At 42.1% G+C, this 18,686-nt stretch overlaps 2 protein-coding genes across 5 annotated transcripts in view; one reads left to right on the top strand and one right to left on the bottom strand.

Moving 5' to 3' along the window:
- GPR180 (G protein-coupled receptor 180) overlaps positions 1–4,006 on the bottom strand; it is a 28,730-nt gene extending 24,724 nt beyond the window's left edge. Inside the window, exon 1 of one of the 3 annotated variants that reach the window (XM_024195764.2) lies at positions 3,865–4,006. In XM_024195764.2, coding sequence (XP_024051532.1) covers positions 3,865–4,006 — 142 coding nt within the window. Of the gene's footprint in view, positions 1–3,649; positions 3,700–3,864 lie in introns of those variants that run through there. The other 2 variants (XM_024195765.2, XM_024195767.2) reach the window with 2 other exon arrangements.
- Positions 4,007–4,399: 393 nt separating this feature from the next.
- The window catches only part of TGDS (TDP-glucose 4,6-dehydratase), a 28,668-nt gene continuing 14,381 nt past the window's right edge, over positions 4,400–18,686 (top strand). Inside the window, exons 1-5 of one of the 2 annotated variants that reach the window (XM_024195769.3) lie at positions 4,400–4,663; positions 8,856–8,922; positions 10,265–10,333; positions 14,549–14,639; positions 17,793–17,935. In XM_024195769.3, the coding sequence (XP_024051537.1) occupies positions 4,575–4,663; positions 8,856–8,922; positions 10,265–10,333; positions 14,549–14,639; positions 17,793–17,935 (459 nt within the window). In that variant the 5' untranslated portion in view covers positions 4,400–4,574. The remainder of the gene's footprint in view (positions 4,664–8,855; positions 8,923–10,264; positions 10,334–14,548; positions 14,640–17,792; positions 17,936–18,686) is intronic. The other variant, XM_024195768.3, reaches the window with a different exon arrangement.

Here is an 18,686-nt window from a genome sequence, read left to right as displayed (position 1 = left end):
TACCACATAACACACAGACTGACTTTGCACAAGAGTCTAAACCACCATTGCTCTTTATTCAATCGCACAAGAAATATGCACATCTATATAAAAATAATAAACCCTGCATGCATTTCCCTGCCTTGGTTTTCTGACCACCTCAGATCATTCTTTGGGCTGGGATCAGAGTCCTCTGGTGCTGTCCAGGGTTCCTCTGCTGCAAGACATAGCTTGCCGCCTTGCCTTCTCAATTACGAAGCCTCCCTCTTGGTCATCTTGCTTTGACCTTGGTTGGTCCTGCAGCTAACTCAACCACCCCCTGCTATGAAGATATACACATCTCTTCCTTTCTCTCCTACTCAAAGTTCCTGAGTGGCTCTGAGAATCCCTCAAGTTTCTGTGCCCTACCACAACACCTCGTTGTTTTGTTCTGCTGTTGGTAATTTTCCATTTGTCAAGCTCCTTCAAATTTCAGCCCCCTACAGAACAAGGAGTAATGGTCTCAAGTTGCAGTGGGGGAGGTTTAGGTTGGATATTAGGAAAAACTTTTCCACTAGGCCGGTGGTGAAGCACTGGAATGGGTTACCTAGGGAGGTGGTGGAATCTCCTTCCTTAGAGGTTTTTAAGGTCAGGCTTGACAAAGCCCTGGGTGGAATGATTTAGTTGGGAATTGGTCCTGCTTTGAGCAGGGGGTTGGACTAGATGACCTCCTGAGGTCCCTTCCAACCTTGATATTCTATGATTAAGCTGGAGGAAGTGATTTCCTCTAGCTCCAGCCAACCTTCTTAGCATACCGACTGACTAGTCATACAGTCATTGAGGTTAACTAGGGACTTGGAGTCACACACTTTGTACCATCTGTAGGTCAAGCTTACTGTATACACCAGGAGTGGAATGCATGCATCCCTGTATTCCATCCCTCCACATGCTCCCTGTGTGCGATCCTCCCATTCCCCTTTGTTTCAGGGGCACCCTGCAACTCCCTCGCATCTCCATCCTGACCAGGTCTCAGTGTGCCCTCCAATCTCACCTCCTCCCATACCAGATGGATCCCCATTCTCCTATCCCTTACCCCACACCCAGCAGCTCTGAGTGCACCCCAATTTCCACTTCCCCATGCCCTCCATACCCCTCACAGGAAGAGACTCTCTGTAACCCCCATTCCCCCTCCCACACCAGGGGGGGGATGTGTGCATGCCTCCCTGGCCCCTCCCCCGCAACTCTTCTTTCTGTCTGAGTGCTAAGTTATCCAGGGTGTCAACATGTTGCACTCTATTGGGAGGATAGGTAGAGACAAGATGGGGTACTGTTATGCTGGAAGGTGTTAAAGGGTGCCATCAACCTGTTGTTTGTTCTACTGCCAACTGCAGAGGTGTTTGAGGTGGTGGCTGTGCTAAAGAGCTGGCAGGGAAATTGGAGGGAGTAATGGCCATTGATGCCTAGAACATTCCCTGAAATTTTGGAACTGATTGCATGTGGTGTTTGAAAGTTATTACATTAGACAGACAGACAGGCTGTCAAATTGAATACAAAACCTTTGCAAGCCCAGCCAACTACTCTCCATTGAACACCATTCTCATGATCTTAACTTGCACAAAATCCTAACTCTGGCCTCAGTAACATAAACATAAATGTATGTTATACTTTAAACAACTAAAAAAAAAAAAGCCTTCCAGATAATTGTCTCCCCCTTTCCTCACAATTTACATCTGTCCAAGGTCCAGGAATTGTTCTATTCAGTTTTGTACTAGTGACTGGTTAAAGATCCTTTGGGCTAGAAAGAATAGATTCCAAGCTTCCCTATGGAATGTAGCACTTGATTCTAAATCTGGAAGGGCTTGAGATACTAACCTTTAAAATCACGATTATTTTATCGTCTGCTGTAGAGTAGAACTGATGAGAACTAAGATACTTAAATATAAATAAATACAAAACAGCACCAATTTTTTTTAAAAAAAAAGAACTTCTAGAAGTTAGTCAGTAACATGGGGTGCGTGTAGATATACACGGCAAATATATGGCCTGGTGAAAAAGTTTTATTTGTTTGAGGATAACTTGCATCACTCAATATTTCATCACTTGTGAATAAATCAGATATCCCCAACTCATGCCAGTAAATCCATTTATTCCACACCATCATGTGGTCTTTACATTAAATATAATACATACCCCCCATTCTTAAAAGAAAAAATTCTTAGAATCGAGAATTCTAGTCAGAGTAAGTCAAAACAATACAAATGGCAAAAATATAAATGTCTTCAAATTTATGTCGGCATTGTTTTGCTTTTAAACTCTAAAGACTCCCACCTCTTTTCCACCTCTTGTGTATTATCTCTTACACTCGTATCTAATTCAGGCACTAATCCGGCAACTGGCTCTGAGCAAGTGGACTTCCATTGACCTAAATGGGGCTCTGCACAGGAGCAGGGGTTCACCACACAGAGTCAGTTGCAGGATAGCGGTCTCACATGGTAAGAACTTGGTGACAGGGATAGTGTCTTAGATATCTGTAAAGCACTATGCATGTCTATGGTACAGGCTAATCATTCTTCATCTGCATAATTAGACCTTTCATAAACGTGTCCCAATAAAAGACATAAAAATTGTTTTATAACATTATTATTAATAACTGATAACCTGTACAGAGGTGTTTGCAGAAGAGGCATTTTCTGGGAAACATCCTGACATGTTAAGGGCACATACATATAGTAAGTGGAGAAAGCTACAAGGCTCCTTGAAACTTTCTGATTGAGGAATGTAGAGTATTAAGTATCATTCTAGTTACTATTTAGTGATTTAACATATAATCTGAGTTACTATTAAAATTAAGCAAACATAATGCAAAATACCTTCAAGATAATTAAAAAAAAAAAAGTATTATTACATGGCAACTCTTTTGTAGCCAAAGCTCATAAAACTCTTGGCTCTGCCACTGGCTTGCTATGTGGCTTTGGACAAGTCGCTACCCCTCCGTGCGTCCCACTTTCCCCATCTGTAAAATGGATAGTGATAGCGATCTCCTGTGCAAAGTCACTGAGACAGACTGATAACAGTATCTAGTTCTTAATGTGCTTTCATCACTATATAATCTATTAGGATATTTGGGCACTAGCAGAGGCAAACTAGATTACTGAAAGGCCTCTTCAGGTATGGGTACACTGACATCAAAAACCCTTGCCATCTCACTCAGGCTTACAGGACTCTGGCTAAGGGGCTGTTTAATTGTGGTGTAGACATTTGGGCTCAGGCTCTAGGACCTGCAAGGTGGGAGGATCCCAGAGTTCCAGCTGCAGCCCAAGCCCAAACATCTATACTGCAATTAAACAGTTCCTTAGCCCGAGTCAGCAGGTTTTTAAATTACAGTGTAGACATACCCTGAATGGTTTACCTCCAAGGCCTGGTCTATACCTAAAACTTAGGTTGATCTAGCTACAATGCTCAGAGCTATTAAAAATGTCATGCCCTGTGCAACATAGTTACCTCGACTTAACCCACACTGTCAACACAGTCTGGTCAATGGAAGAATATTTCCTTTGATCCAGCTGCTGCCTCTCAAAGGGGGGCAAGGGTTAACTACAGCGATGAATCCCCCCTTTCCCGGCTGTGGGGAGCGCCCACGCTCGGGCTGCAGCCACTGTAGCGCGGACATTCCCTAGTCGCCCTTCCAAACCTGTTGCAGGCCCCCTCCGGCTCCTGGCACGCGTGTGCGCCCGGCTCCACCCGCGGACAGCGCTGGGCTCGGGGGCGCCAGGCAGGGCTCGCCACCCAGCCCAGCTGTGGTAACAGGGGCGGGGCCTCACGCTGCAAACGGGTCCCGCGGCCCCCAGACGCGGGTTGCGGAGCCGCCGGCTCCCACCCGCGCCCGGAGCGGCAGCGGGCACCTACCGTGGAACTGGAACCGCGCCGCCGGCTGCGCCCCGCCCCCCGCGCTGGAGAAGCGGCCCCGCAGCGTCTTCCCCTGGGCGCCCCGCAGCCACCAGCGGCTGCTGCCCACGGCCACGCAGAGCAGCCACAGCAGCCGCCCCATCCCCGGCAGCGGCACGGGTCCCCCGCCGCCTCTGTATCACGTGACAGTCCCCCGTGCACAGCTGGAGCCGGCGGAGGGAGAACCAATAGGAACAGAGTACGAGCCACGGGGCGGAGCCAGCGCCTGCCTCGCCTCCTCCATTGTTATTCCCCCCTCCCTCCTGCAGCGAGAGCCCGAGACTCGGCCCGTCGCCAGGCCGCTACGTGTCCGTTGCTTAGCTTGGACATACGGCGGCCAAGTGTCGTGAAACCGTATTTTACGGCTGCCATGGAGGGGGCGGGTGAGAGGGTAGGCATGTTTCGGGGGACCCCCCCAGCGTCCGTCTGCTCTCTGCTGGGGGGGGGCTGCCCCTGCCCAATCCATGGACCCGCGCCGCCGCTGGCGCACCCCTCCACCCGCGCGCTCCCGACGTGAACGCGGAAGAGGGCAGTAGGATAGGGTATCACTGTGCACGCGCGGGGAAAGAGGGACCGCTTCGCCCATGCGCAGTGGCGGAAAACGGGGTGGTGAGACACAACGCCGGGAAGTGACGGCAGGGGGCGAGCAGCGGTAGTGCCGTAAAGCGCGGATGATGTCGGGCGCTGGGGGTCCTGGGGCTGCCGTGGGGTCTTCGGGCTTTGCCAAGCGGCTCCTGGTGACGGGCGGCGCCGGGTTCATGTGAGTAACGGGCGCGGGGGGCGGGGTCTGAGCCGCGAGCCGTCTCCCCGCGGCGGCAGTAGCGGCGCCTGGGAGTGGGGCGGGGTGAGTCTCTGCCGCTGTCCCGCCGCTGGGCCGCCGACCCGCATCCCCTTGCAGCGGCCGGGGACCCCCTCGCTGTCTGTGAGGCCGTCCGGAGCCCCGCTTGGCGGGGTGCGAGCGCAGCCTCTGCCCCTCCGGGACAGCCGGGGGTGGGGCGGGTTCCTCCCCTGCCCGCTCCTGCCCATGTTGACAGGCCCGGGGCAGGTAACCGCACGCTCGAGCAGTTCGCAGCAGCACAGCGCTAAAAGCCGCTTCAGAGACTGTGCCTGCGGCTGAGTCCCCGCGCCAGCTTCCGCCGTCCCGCACGTCCCCATGCCCAGAGTTGTCTTTCTTTTGCTGGTTGCTGTGTGAAAGACTTGCGCAAACAGGGAGAGCTGGCGATGACCCTGACCCTGGAAACTGGCAGCTCTGCCCTGGCGGATAGCTGCGCGGAAATGGGCTGCAGTGGCAATACAGGGGATATAGAAAAATAGCATGTCAAATGCAGTAACTAAATGGTAGGTGGGAAACTTCCGCCTTCTTTTTATTATAGTGCTCCTGGATGTTATCAGTAAGGTTAAGTTTTTGTCACTGTTTAGTAAAAATCAGGGCTTGGAGTTTCGGGGTTGCTGCGGCTTGGAGTTTCGGGGTTGCTGCCCCCGGGCCCCAAGTGGAAAATGTCACGGAGGTCTTTAGTTATCAGCAGTAAACAAACAATTTCAGACAAAAGTAGTTATCTATTCAGTTTAGTGGCCCTTTATGGCAAAAGCTGCATTCTGCTTTCTTTACCAAGTTGAAGGGACAACAGTTTATACTAATTACCTTATATATTAAATATTTCTCATTCACATGCAAGTTAGCACATAATGGAGATCGGAGAGGATGATACATCAAATTAGCTGTCTGTGGAAGACTGATATGTGGTCTACACTTAAAAGTTTTGCTGGCATAGCAACTGGGGGGAGGGGTATCACACCTCAAAACTACATAACAATGCTGCCAAAAGCCCTAATGTAAATGCAGTTATACTAGCAAAAATGTTGTTGGGGAAGGTGGCATGTCCACTAGAAGGGTTTGCCGTTAGAGCTGTACTGGCAAAGCCTAGTATAGACAAGGTAAATCTCTAGGAATTTTTTCTTTATTCCTTTTTTTTAAAAACAAAAAAAACCCTTGTCTTAAATACAGAATTTGTACCAGGAAAACTTAAATTGGTTTGAAAATTGATTGGTTAAAGCAGGGCAAAAGACTAGTTTATACTGATTGAGCTTAAACCTCTTCTTGACTGTCTTCAGCTAAATCGATGTAAGAACAGGTTTTTATTAATTTGAGAATGTGCATACTTACAGTGTTTTGCATCTGTTAAGCTAAGCTGATTGGCCAAATGAAGCAAGGTACATTCCATGACATTTCTCTGTTTCTTTGTATATAGGAATGGCCATACTGGGTCAAATCAATGGTCCATCTAGCCCAGTATACTGTCTTCTGATAGTGACCAATACTAGGTGTTTCAGAGGGAATGAACAGAACAGGGCAATTACCAAATGATCCATTCGCTGTCATCCACTCCCAGCTTCTAGCATTCAGAGGCTTAGGGACATCTCGGGCATGGGTTGTATCCCTGACCATCTTGACTAATAGCCATTGATGGACCTATCCTCCATGAATTTATCTAATTCTGTTTTGAACGCAGTTATAGTTTTGGCCATCACAACATCCCCTGGCACTGAGTTCCACAGGTTGACTGTGCGTTATGTGAAGAAGTTCATTTTGTTTGTTTTAAACATGCTCCTTATGTGAGGGAGGAAATAACGCTTCCTTATTCACTTTCTTGGCATCATTCATAATTTTATAGACCTCTATTGTATCCCTTCCTTAGTTGTGTCTTCCAAACTGAAAAGTCCCAGTCTTTTTAATCTTGCCTCATAAAAGAGAGGAAGTGGAGTTTATTCCTCATAATTTCCCTGCACCCATGAGTAAGGACTGTGTGTCAGGGACCCTGGGTATTGAACCTTGGTACACAGGCTCTTAGGAGGTAGTAAGTTCCAGCCTGTCACAATATGTGATACTTTTAAATGCTATATTCAATCAATTCCAAAATTTCAAGGAATTTTTAAGTATCAATGGGCAGAATCCTTTGCTTTTTGATGAAAATCAGAAAATTGGAAGCGAGAAATGGAGGACACGTAAGTGCTCCTTGTGTCTGAATAGCAAAATTATCAATTTCAGTACAGTGGTTACAGTTCAAAGTTACAAACTGACTGGCCAACCACACACCTCATTTGGAACCAGAAGTATACAATCAGGCAGCAGCAGAGACAGAAAAAAAGGAAATGCGGTACAGTACTGTGTTAAACATAAATTATTTAAAAAAGGAAAGTTTGAAAAAAATTGGACAAGGTAAGGAAACTGTATCAGTGCTTGTTTCATTTAAATTAAGATGGTTAAAAGCAGCATTTTTTTTTGCATAGTAAAGTTTCAAATTTGTATTAAGTCATTAAAGTTCAGTTGTAAACTTTTGAAATAACAACCATGATGTTTGTTCAGAGTTACGAACATTTGAGTTGTGAACAACCTCCATTCCTGAAGTGTTAGTTACAATAGAACCTCAGAGATATGATCTGTAGATCAAAGAACTGGTTAATCAAAGCCGTGAACATCTTCCAGCATAATATGCCTCATCTCAGCTCTGCTCGTCCTCCTAATAGTTTAAAAGTGTTGACAACCTCAATGACTTATCTCTAGGACAGAAACAAAAGAAATAAGAATGGTGGGGAGCCATGGGGAAGGAAGGGCATGGCAAAGAGAATGAGGGACCCTTGCATGGAAGGAATGGGAGGCACATGGACCCCCTGGCATAGGGGGCCTGGTAAAGGGGATTGGGTGGAGAATGGAGTACTGTAGTATGAGCACAGAGGGCAAGGAGGGGCATACAGGGCCCCTGGCTTGGAGGGAGAATGGAGGACAGTAGTATGGTGGAGGGGGATATGGGAGTGGCATACAGAGCCCCTTGATGAGGGGTGGGTGAGCAGAGTTGGCAAGAGTCCCTGAAATAAAGGGAATGTGAGGATGGTCCGCAGGGAGCTTGGGGGGAGAAATGGTATGCAAAGTGCCCATTTCCCCCTTCTCCCCATGTTGGGGCTCTTTGTGCCCCCACCTCCATTTCCCCCTCTTCCCAGAAGTGTCTGAAGCTCCTAGATTTGCTAACCAGATGCATGGGCTCCATGTGTTATACATTTCTCTCTTTACCTTAATTGGCCAATTAAGGTGCAGAGAGAAATTCACAAAAATAAATTCTGAAATGTGCTTAGGTGTAGAAACTAATGTAATGTATGAACAGAACCACGGTAATGTATGAACAGAACCCATGGCTCAGTATTGAAGCACAGATCATTGAGACTGTTGGTATGTTTAAGGTTACACAGATCCTAATCTTGCAAACAGTCATATGCTTAACTCTGTGCAGTGGAACCACACACCTATAAATTTTAAAGCCATGTATAAGTATATGAAGAATTGAGGCCAAAGATAAACTGTATAACCTAAATATCAGCATATTAGAAAACTGTGACATTTGAACAAATGAGATCTTACTGATTTTTTGGGGGGGGGGGGAAAGTGGCTAGAACAGCAAAACTTTAATTATAGAATAAAATTATTTCTCTAGCTTTTAATTCACTAAGGCCTGGTCTACACTTACCCCCCAATTCGAACTAAGGTACGCAACTTCAGCTACGTGAATAACGTAGCTGAAGTCGAAGTACCTTAGTTCGAACTTACCTCGATCCACACGCGGCAGGCAGGCTCCCCCGTCGATGCCGCGGTACTCCTCTCGTATAGCTGGAGTACCGCAGTCGACAGCGATCACTTCCTGGTTCGACTTATTGCGTCCAGACAAGACGCGATAAGTCGAACCCAGAACTTCGATTCCCAGCCGCCGAACTAGCGGCTGGGAGTAGACATACCCTAACATTACATGCTTATTAAAAGGATAACAAAAAGCAACATTAGCAAATTTAAAAAAAAATCAGTTTATTTTTGTGTCATTTAGGGTTTTGTCTCTAGGGAGCTGGTATCCTAAAGTTATCTATATAATCGTATTTAAAACAGGATTATTCTTTTTTTAAACTTGCAGTGCATCACATGTGGTTGTGTCTCTTGTAGAAAACTATCCAAACTATTTGATTATCAATCTAGATAAGGTAAGTTTTTGTGTTTTTTCTCTCTCTAAAGAAATGTGAAATAATATGAAGCAGTTAATATACAATATGTTGAAAGTTTGCTTGATGTGGAAAGTTTTACATTAGACCTTGAATTTCTTAAAATTCAGAGTTGGCATGTTTTATGTGCTAATTTAGGGCCTGATCTAAAGCCCAGTTCTCAACGCCCACCTCAATTCTGCTAACATGTTCTTTGTTTCGCATACTGTACCTTAATTCTAATCAAACGAAGCATTTTTATTTGGAGTAGCCATGAGTTTCAAATCTGCTTCTCAGCCATGTCACGCTTTCTACAGTGGTTTTGAAACTTCTACCCCAGACAACTTATTTGGTTAGACCGTGGTTCTCAATCAGGCATTAGGTAGAAATTGATTTTATTTTATAATTATATGGTAAAAATGAGAAAGTAAGCAATTTTTCAGTAATAGTGTGCTGTGACACTTTTATTTTTATGTCTGATTTTGTAAGCAAATTGTTTTTAAGTGAGGTGTAAATCAGACTCCTGAAAGGGATACAGTATTCTGGAAAGTTGCAAGCCATTGGATTAGAGTAAAGATTGCTCAACTGCAGATCTCATTAAACACAATCACTGGAAACCTCCAGGTAAGGTAATCTTCAGAGCAAAACTTTCAAAGACTCTTCACCTTCACAACAAACTCTTCTGCACTTCCATAATATAACCAACCACAATAGCATGTGTCATAGCAAAGTCTGGCCCAATCCTGAAAATACTGGTACAGAAGCTTAACTTTACTCATGTGAGTAATATCACTGAAGCAAATGCTTAATCGTATGTGTATTTTTAGAATCAGGGTCTATAATGTTAACGAGTCTGGGAATTTTAAAAAGAGGATCACTTTCAAATGTTTCCTCTGCCAAAATTTAATATTTTACCCCAACTTTCATACATTCCTTCCACTCTCTTTATTAGAGAACATTCATATGAAAATGCCTCTGTTTTGGAAGACTTCAACTGTTTCTCATTTTTATTTGCCCATCTCACAATCATCTGTTTTGGCTACCAAATGATATCAGAGAATTATGTGGCCAACAAATAAGTGTGGACAGATGGATCAATTCTGAGGGACTAGGATTCTAAGCTTTTATTTAATTGATTATTGCTAGATTTTTCAATCGGCACATAATATACGTTTTAAACAGAGAAGTTGACCTCTCTGCAGATCTATTTTAAACAATAGTTTTAGCACCTTCTCCTCAAGCTTGTTAATTAGAGACTTGCTCAGTTAGTAAATAAGCAGGATCTAATATAGAATCGTTAAAGAAAACTCATCGTCATAGTAATATTCTGTGTTTTTTTCTTAAGCTGGACTATTGTGCAAGCTTGAAGAATCTTGAAACCATTTCTGAGAAGCAAAACTACAAGTTTATCCAGGTATGGCAGATTTTTTAGTAGCAAACTAGCAAGTTAAGCTTGTAAAATCTGAGGTTGGCCAGGCTTTTATATCTGGGCTTCTGCAGAACTGACACCTGATGTGGGAATCTCCATCTTTTTCTTCTCATGGAACTATAGCTTCTGCTTTTGGTTACACTGTATAACTTCAACTTCTGACCATGTGTGTATGGGTGTCAACATCGCATATTACTGCAAACTTCTGATACAGTGTCTATAATCTAAAAGTATATGCCACCAACGCATGGGGTAACCCCTCAAAAACTGAAATACATAATTAGAGACTAAAGGTTAGAATTTAATCAAACCTCTGCATCATAATGGAGTGATCTTTGTTTTACTCTCCTAACTTCTGGGCTAACTTTATGAATAACTGTACTTTGGAGTATCAAATACAGACCACTGCCCGAGTGGAATATTGAATTGTATGGGCCGCTAGTATGTTCTGTTACGTAAATTCCTGTGCTCTTGTTGATCTGCTGGTAATGTTACCTGTTCCATGACTCAAAACCTCAAATGTGCTTGGAAGATGTCACAGATGTGTGTTTAAACATAACCTGCCCATTTAGAACCCTTAAATGCCTGCAAATCCTGTGGCTTCCTCTTTCCCACCGTTCAGATACTCAGTTTAGTAACATAAGTGTAAACATGTGAAATGCTATGAGTTGAGTGGCGTGACAGCTAAGGATGCATGTGGCATTGCTGAAGAAATGGTATTTACAGCTTTATAAAGGTTACCAGTTTCAACACAATTTGATACCACTGCCCTAGTCAGACTGATACAATGCCTTCTTATAGGATGGCATGATACAGATTCCTGGGAATGAGTGCGAGTGTAGACAGCAGAATGACCTTGTATGTGCATTAGTTATGAGTATTGGAGCAGAAATTCAAGATGAGAACACAGACATGAATCCTGAGCTTCTGTGACTAGGGGCTTTTCTAAATGGGGGAGTTTCTTTGGTATGGTGTTTTTTGCTATAACTAGTTTGGTGTTAGTAGATCAGGTGGTTGGGCTGTTGTTAAGGAGGTCTATGCTGCTGTTGAGCGGGTGCTGCTGGCTGATCGTAGAACTTGGAAACGCATAGATGGTTATTGATGGTGGATTTGCACAGTGGCATTTCTGAATTTTATTGGGGCCATTGATGGGACCCAGGTGCCCAGTGTTTGTCCCCAAAACCAGACCTCAGAGTTCATTGGGAGAAAAATGTATTTCGCCAGGATGCTACAAGACCTGGTTGGTTGCCCTTCCATAGTGATCGGGGTCAATATGGGATAGTGTGGGAATCTGTGATGCCAGGAACTTTAGAAATTCAGCATTGTTTTATGCAAGGAAAAATGGGATACTTGCTCCCAAGACCACTATGAACATGAATGCTGGTGTGATTTCCCCTGTCATTCTGGGAGACTCATCTTACCTGGTTTATAAAGGCTTACTGGGCACTTGGATAGGAGAAAGGAGCTACTTCATTAACACTGTGAACAGCAAGAGAGGATGCCTCTGCAAAATGTTCCAACTGGTCAGGGAGCCAAAGTCGAGGACGTGAATGTGGCATGGCTACTGATGTAATAGATATGTAACTTCATGTATATGAGCTTGCCATGAGCTGGAATCACAAAGGGGCATACCTGGGAACATGCCAGTATTTAAACAGGATGGTGACATCCAGTCAAGGTGATCCTGGAGCAGTAGAGGGCATGCAGTAAACAGGCTGACCTAGATGTGAAACAGTGCAATGTGGGGTGGCAGTGGAAGGACTTCCAGAAGTGGTACGGTTAATCTGAAATAGGGAAGAGTCCATATAAACTATATTCCAGTGTAACTCACTCCAAAATAGTTGTGTATCTTCCAAAGAGGATTAATTAAAGTGGGATAAGATGCCAGATAAGGTTTAAAAAAAACAACAGCGTGTGTGTGGACCCAAGGCAATTTATACCTAACTTTCCTATATATAAAGACGCCCTACCATTAGGGTTATGCTGCTGTTTCTCTAGATAAAATTAGATTAGATGGTGTCCTCTCTTCTTTTAAAAACAATATACTGGTGTGGTAAAGAGCTTCTTTTCCCTGATGAATGAGGGGGATTGTTCTATTTAAATCTTACGTGCCTCAGCTTCCTCATTTGTAAAATGGGGATAATACTTCATTACACACCTCACAAGGGTTTTGCATGGATTAATTAGCTGATGTTTGTAAAGTACTTCTAAAACTGGGAAGCCTAATATAAGTGCAGAATGTTAATGTAACAGATAATTGGGCTGGTGATATATTTTAAGATTATGAGAGCATACTACGAAGTATATAGCTATACTAAGTACTATGTGCTATGCATTGCAAGGGCCAAAACCAAAAGCCTGCAGGTTCTAATATTTGTGTATAATTTTAAGAGTATTAGCATTGTTCAGCATTCCCCACTGAAAATTACTGGAATTTTGATGACTCTCTGAAGGGTGTATTTCTGTAGAGGTACAGTAAGAAACACATTATTTTAAATCCTTCATTGACTTTTTGCAAACACGCTGGTTTCTGTAGCAAAGGCTGAGTAATGCTGATGTTTAAAGAACATTTACTAGTGTGTTTTAGCATTGAGGTGGGGAAATGGGAAAATGTCAACCTAATGTTTCCCTAGTGTGTTTTTTGGTGTGTAGCATTTTGAGCAAAGGTAAACTAACACTTTTGCCTGTGTAGTTATACAAAATAGTTATATTATTGGAACTATTGCCAGCCAGTTGGTTGCCTTGCTTCCGAAAACTATGAGCTAGATCCTAGAATGATCTTCAGTTCATCTTCCATTTTTTAAAGCCACTAGGTGTCGCTGTTCATTCACAAATTATTCATAATATCTTTATGCTTTATGTATAGCAGGGATTGGCAACCTTTGGCACACTGCCCGCCAGGGTAAGCATCCTGGCAGGCCTGGCCGGTTTGTTTACCTGTCATGTCCACAGGTTTGGCCGATCGCGGCTCCCACTGGCCGCGGGTCACTGCTCCAGGCCAATGGGGGCTGCGGGAAGCTGCGCGGGCTGAGGGATGTGCTGGCCGCCGCTTGGAAAGCGTGAAGTACATTTCTATTTCCTCATTTTTAGAGGTAGCTGTAGTTTGTTCTCTATTAATGCATAACTACAGGAAAGCAGTTTTTGAATCACTTAAAAAAATTGGATATGTGATTCTTTTCTTTGTTTTTAGCAGTGCTTTTGCTTGCTCTTTGAAGACTTTACTTGCTTTTTCCTATGGGCAGTCTTAATTTTCTATTAACTGACTTTCTTATTCTTTCAAATAACAGAACTTTTCACCCTGTGGCTTAGCCTACAAATTCTGGCTTCATGAAGATTGTTTTAGGACAGAGTTTTTTCACTTGCTCTTTCTGTGGTAGTTCACATTCCAATTCATGAAAATGTATATTAACTGCAGAGTGTAAGTGCTGAAGTAAACTAATTAGATAATTTCAAAGATGTAATTTTTGTATTTTCTCTAATAAACTTACAGTGGCTCTTGCCATTGCTAATTCACTTAATATTTATTCTGTGTAATTTAAAAACTATTTTAATATTGACAGCAGCTAGTTCTAGAATTTAAGAATATCCTTCCTTTATCATCACCAACAGGGTCTGACAGGGAAGTTGTTGGTTTGAACCCCCTCACCCTCCACGAGATTGTGACTTTTTAATATGAACTTTATTCAATTAATGAATATAGGTTAAATTAACTGGTCCTTTTATGTTTAAAGTAACATTTCTGCTATTTCAAGAGTATGGCTAGTTTGACTGCAAGTATGAGGGTTACACAGAATTTTATTTCTTTAGCTGTAAAATGTGTTGAGGGAACTGAATGACTTTTGGACATGATTTGGGAATTTATTTTATGTAATAGTTTATTGTAAGTATCAACAGAGTACTTCCCCCACATTTACTCATTGAGGTAGTCCCACTTGTATGTAAGTGCTTAGCTCTTTTTGATTCTCGTGTACTATGTTTTTTAAAATAAACTATTCAATAAATATGGACTGACATGATAGTATACAAGTAATCAATAGGAATGCAGTCCTGCATAAAGTCATAGATAAAATGAACAAAACAGACTACATGCTGTTTATACACTTTAGATAAATCTTGGTACAGTTAAGAATCGAGACTCCATTATTAAAAACTGACTTGGATTGCTATCTTTGTTTTTAATCTAATTGTTTTTCTCTTTAGGGTGACATCTGTGAACCCCATTTTATAAAACTACTTTTTGAAACTGAGAAAATTGATATAGTACTACATTTTGCAGCACAAACCCACGTAGGTGAGCATTGTTGCATGTTGTTGTAATAAATCTACTAGGTGTTTTGTTTGAAACAACTAACCTATTCATGTTGTTGCTGTTTTTCATTCCTGTCGTTTTCGTATTAAACTAAAGGACCATAATTGTCTATTTATTATAGTGACACCAAGTAGCACTGTTAAGTCTCAGGGTCTGTCCGCAAGGCCGGATTAAGGCATAAACTAACTAAGCTACAGCTTAGGGCCTCACAATATGAGGGGCCTCTAAAAAAGACAAAACTGACTCCATTTCAAATTTTATCAAAATCGGTTGATAAATAAAGGAGATATGGGAAAAAGAAGATTCTCTCTAAATATAGACACTTTTGTTCAAATATGACAAAAATATACACATCTGGCTACACAAATACTCTTGTCCTATTACCTGTTCCCTTCACTAATTGTTCATTATTGACAGGTGGGAGGCCAGGCTGAGAAAAAAAAAAAACACGATAATTGCACTTGTAAAATTAGTCTTTATACGAGTAAGTCTGCTATCAGTCTCCTAAGGCAGTGTTTTATTGGCCAGCTGCTTCTAGTTTAGCGTCCCCCTTGGCTGGTAATAGCTGGAAGGCCGCCATCTTTTGTTTACGGTCCAGCACGCTCAATCATGTAGTGCCTTCATTCCTGTTTTTCTAAGTTTTCTTAAGAGTTAGTGTGTTCTTTCTTCTTTAGATCTGTACATACATACTGTTGTGTATGTTAGTGCGCACGCCGCTTTCTGCTTTATGCACTATCCATGCTTCACGTGATTGAATTTGCAGGTGATCATCTTATGGACTTGGGTCGAGTGGATCTTGAGGATAAATTTGTGTTGGCTTCCCTCTGTCAGTTTCAGGAACCTTCACAGTAAATATCAGAGTGCTGACAAAAGGATAAATAGAGGATTTTTGAGAGAAGTGAAGGAAGATATACATATATATCAAAATATTCTGAGTACTTGGTGAGCAAGTTATTTCACACTATATGCATATATGATTTATAGGGTTTAATAGCCTATGATATTCATTATATTTGCTTGAATATAGGCTAATTTTTCTCACTTTCTCAATGCCTGTCTAGAGATTACCAGTCTCTTTTCTGGTAAATTCTTTCTCTTTCATGCATGTAGCTTGTTGTCACTGTGTGTCCGAGGTGTTTACTCAAGATTAATTAATGGTCCTGGGGGAGACAGAGGATAGAGAAGCGAACACGAAGAGAGCTTTTCTTGTAGCATTTTCTAGGCAGACATCTATCTGCTCCAAGCTTTCTGTACATTGAAAGTGACAAACTCTGTAGCTTATCATTTGAGGACATCATCAATGACTTTGCGCTCCAAAAATCACAAAGGAAAACGTTTTAAATTTCAGTGTTAAAATTAATGTGATGTGCAAACAGACATACTGCAGAATCTCCTTTTCTAGATGTTTTTAAGGCCAGGCTTGACAAAGCCCTGGCTGGGATGATTTAGTTGGGGATTGGCCCTGCTTTGAGCAGGGGGTTGGACTAGATGACCTCCCGAGGTCCTTTCCAACCCTGATATTCTATGATTCTATGATACTACTAACATTCCAGACTGAGCAGTTTGACAGCTCCTATTTTCTTTAAAGCTACCAGCTAGAGAAAATATTCCTTTACTCTTTTTTCTCTTACCCCTCCCCCCCACCATTCTCCCTCTCCCCCCAGAAATTATACTGGTATTAGGTGCAAGGCACGGTTCATTTCTGGTCCAGGGATAGGTTTAAGGTTGAGTATCACAGGACCATCCTGACTAGAATGGGACAATTAGACAGGAAATTTCCTTCAGATTTGTTTCTTGCACTGTCAGTTCATGAGACTGGGCCTTAAAAAGTTACTTCAGTGCCCCCCTCTCCCTTACCCCACTACCCATGCACAATACCTTGAACATCTATAGTACTTGTATTAGTATAGCCTGGCTTTCTGGATTCTGAACTCCTTTTCACAAACCAAGACATTTGGATTGTATTTCACTATCTACAAATAGCAGGTTTAGTGTAAGTCATTTGTGAGACTTTGGACTGGGTGATGCCCTTTTTGCTCTCAGGTCAGATGTGAAAAGTGTTGGTTCAGGACTCCTACATGAAATCCCAATTTTTGATAGCTTCTTTCTTGGGGAAGCAACTTGAAGAATATTCCTTTCTCATTTCCTCCTCTACTGTAGGGAACCACCATTCTGGGATCCTGCACCCCAAAATGGGACCATTTATCTATTCTACATTATTGTATGAAAGTGGAAATGATGGAGCATTGCAATTATAAAAAATTCTAATATTATAATGTCAGTTTTGAAGTAGTCTTTAACACTGTAGATCATATGGGTGTCTCGGGGTGTGTGTGTGTGTGTATATATATAGAGAGAGAGAGAGAGAGGGCACACACACGTAGGGCTTTTAAGAGATTTCCAACTTATATTTACCAGACTACCAAATATGAATACCACATAAGGCAAATTGAAAAGAGAATGCAGTTAAGGTTGAGCATTCAACCGAACTCTTTTTTGTTTTGTTTTGTTGTGTTTCATCCTTAAATTCTGAATTTTTCTATCTTAATGCTGGGTTTTTTTTAGGGGTGTGTACACATTGCATTAATAACAAATTTTCCTGAAGAACTCTCCAGAAAATACAGTTACATACTTTGCAATGTTGGGAAGTAAAACTCACATACATTAAGGCTTTAATTCCTTTCAGTTAGTTTTAGTGTCTTATCTAATGAGAATTGTTAAAACTAATGTTTTAGTAATAACAAATTAATGATTGGATATTGTATTGCAACCTATACTTAAACCACACTTGAGTTAGGCCTTTTGTTACATATAGTGTAAAGGCAAATATAGCTACTCCGCAACATTTTATTCCTGGTTGTAGTTCACCCTGGAATTGGTCATGGTTCGTTACCAGGTACAAACGTTTGTCTTGGAGCAAATATTGGGAATGTCTATATTTGTCTTTATAATCATGTTAATTGGCAATCAACACCACCGAAAACTCTCATCTCTACAGTGCCTTATGATATGGTTTCCTGTTAATCTTTTCATGCCAAGTCATCTTTTTAAAGTCTTCAATGCCTGAAATGAAAACTTATTTTCATTCTCTACCCTAGTGAAATTAAATTTTAAGACAAACTCATTCTGTTATAGATCTTTCATTTTGGCGTACCCTGGAATTCACCTATGTGAATGTTTATGGCACTCATGTCCTGGTCACTGCTGCATATGAAGCCAGTGTGGAGAAGTTCATTTATGTCAGCACAGATGAAGTATATGGAGGTAGCATTGATGAGGTGAGCTTGAAAACACAGCTGTATTTTTTTGTACCTCTGTTTGTCTTATGCATATTTTTAAAGATTTTAAACAGAACAAAATAAGATTTTAATAACTTCCCATGACTTCTGTGAATGAACTATCATATACTGTATGTGCTGTTCCTGAAGATAATGAAACTTATAAACAAATACTGATTGTTACTAAAACATAGTTTAGTAACAGTCTCTTATTCATCATCTTTTATCATTTGTGTATTACATGTAATACAGAATGCCGAGAACAATGGGTATACAGTTAAAAAAAAAAAAAATGCATTTGAAGAAATAAAATTTAAGTGGTATGGAAAGAATGTCCTGTCACAAATTCTGCCGAGGGTGCTTTTGAGCCTATCTTTATTTAAAGAACATTTTGTTCTTTCTGCCATTCTTTGTGTGTTGTCTACTTAGATTGTAAGCTTTATGTGACAGGGAACTTGTTTTGCTATATATTTAAGGGTTTGTGTACATGGTAAGTTACTGTGTGGCAAGCCTGGGTGTGAATCTGCATGGTTTGGCGAGCTACGCTTTCAAGTCGTCATATGTCAAGCTGCACTCCTGGACATTTGCTGAGCTGTAGCAGTGACGACAGAGGATGTTACGGTGGAGCAAGCTAGTGCGCTGTAGATTCACACCCTGGGTTGCAGCACAATAACTTGCCATGTAGAAAAGCCCTGAAATACCTAACACACTTTTGGGCATTTTGTAAATAAGGAAAGACATAGCCTTGTTT

This window comes from Terrapene carolina, unplaced genomic scaffold, assembly GCF_002925995.2.
Source record: "Terrapene carolina triunguis isolate 2854851 unplaced genomic scaffold, T_m_triunguis-2.0 Scaffold21, whole genome shotgun sequence".
Classification (NCBI taxonomy): Eukaryota; Metazoa; Chordata; order Testudines; family Emydidae; genus Terrapene; species Terrapene triunguis.
The sequence above is the reverse complement of the archived record's forward strand: the minus strand, read 5'-3'. Positions and strand labels throughout refer to the sequence as shown.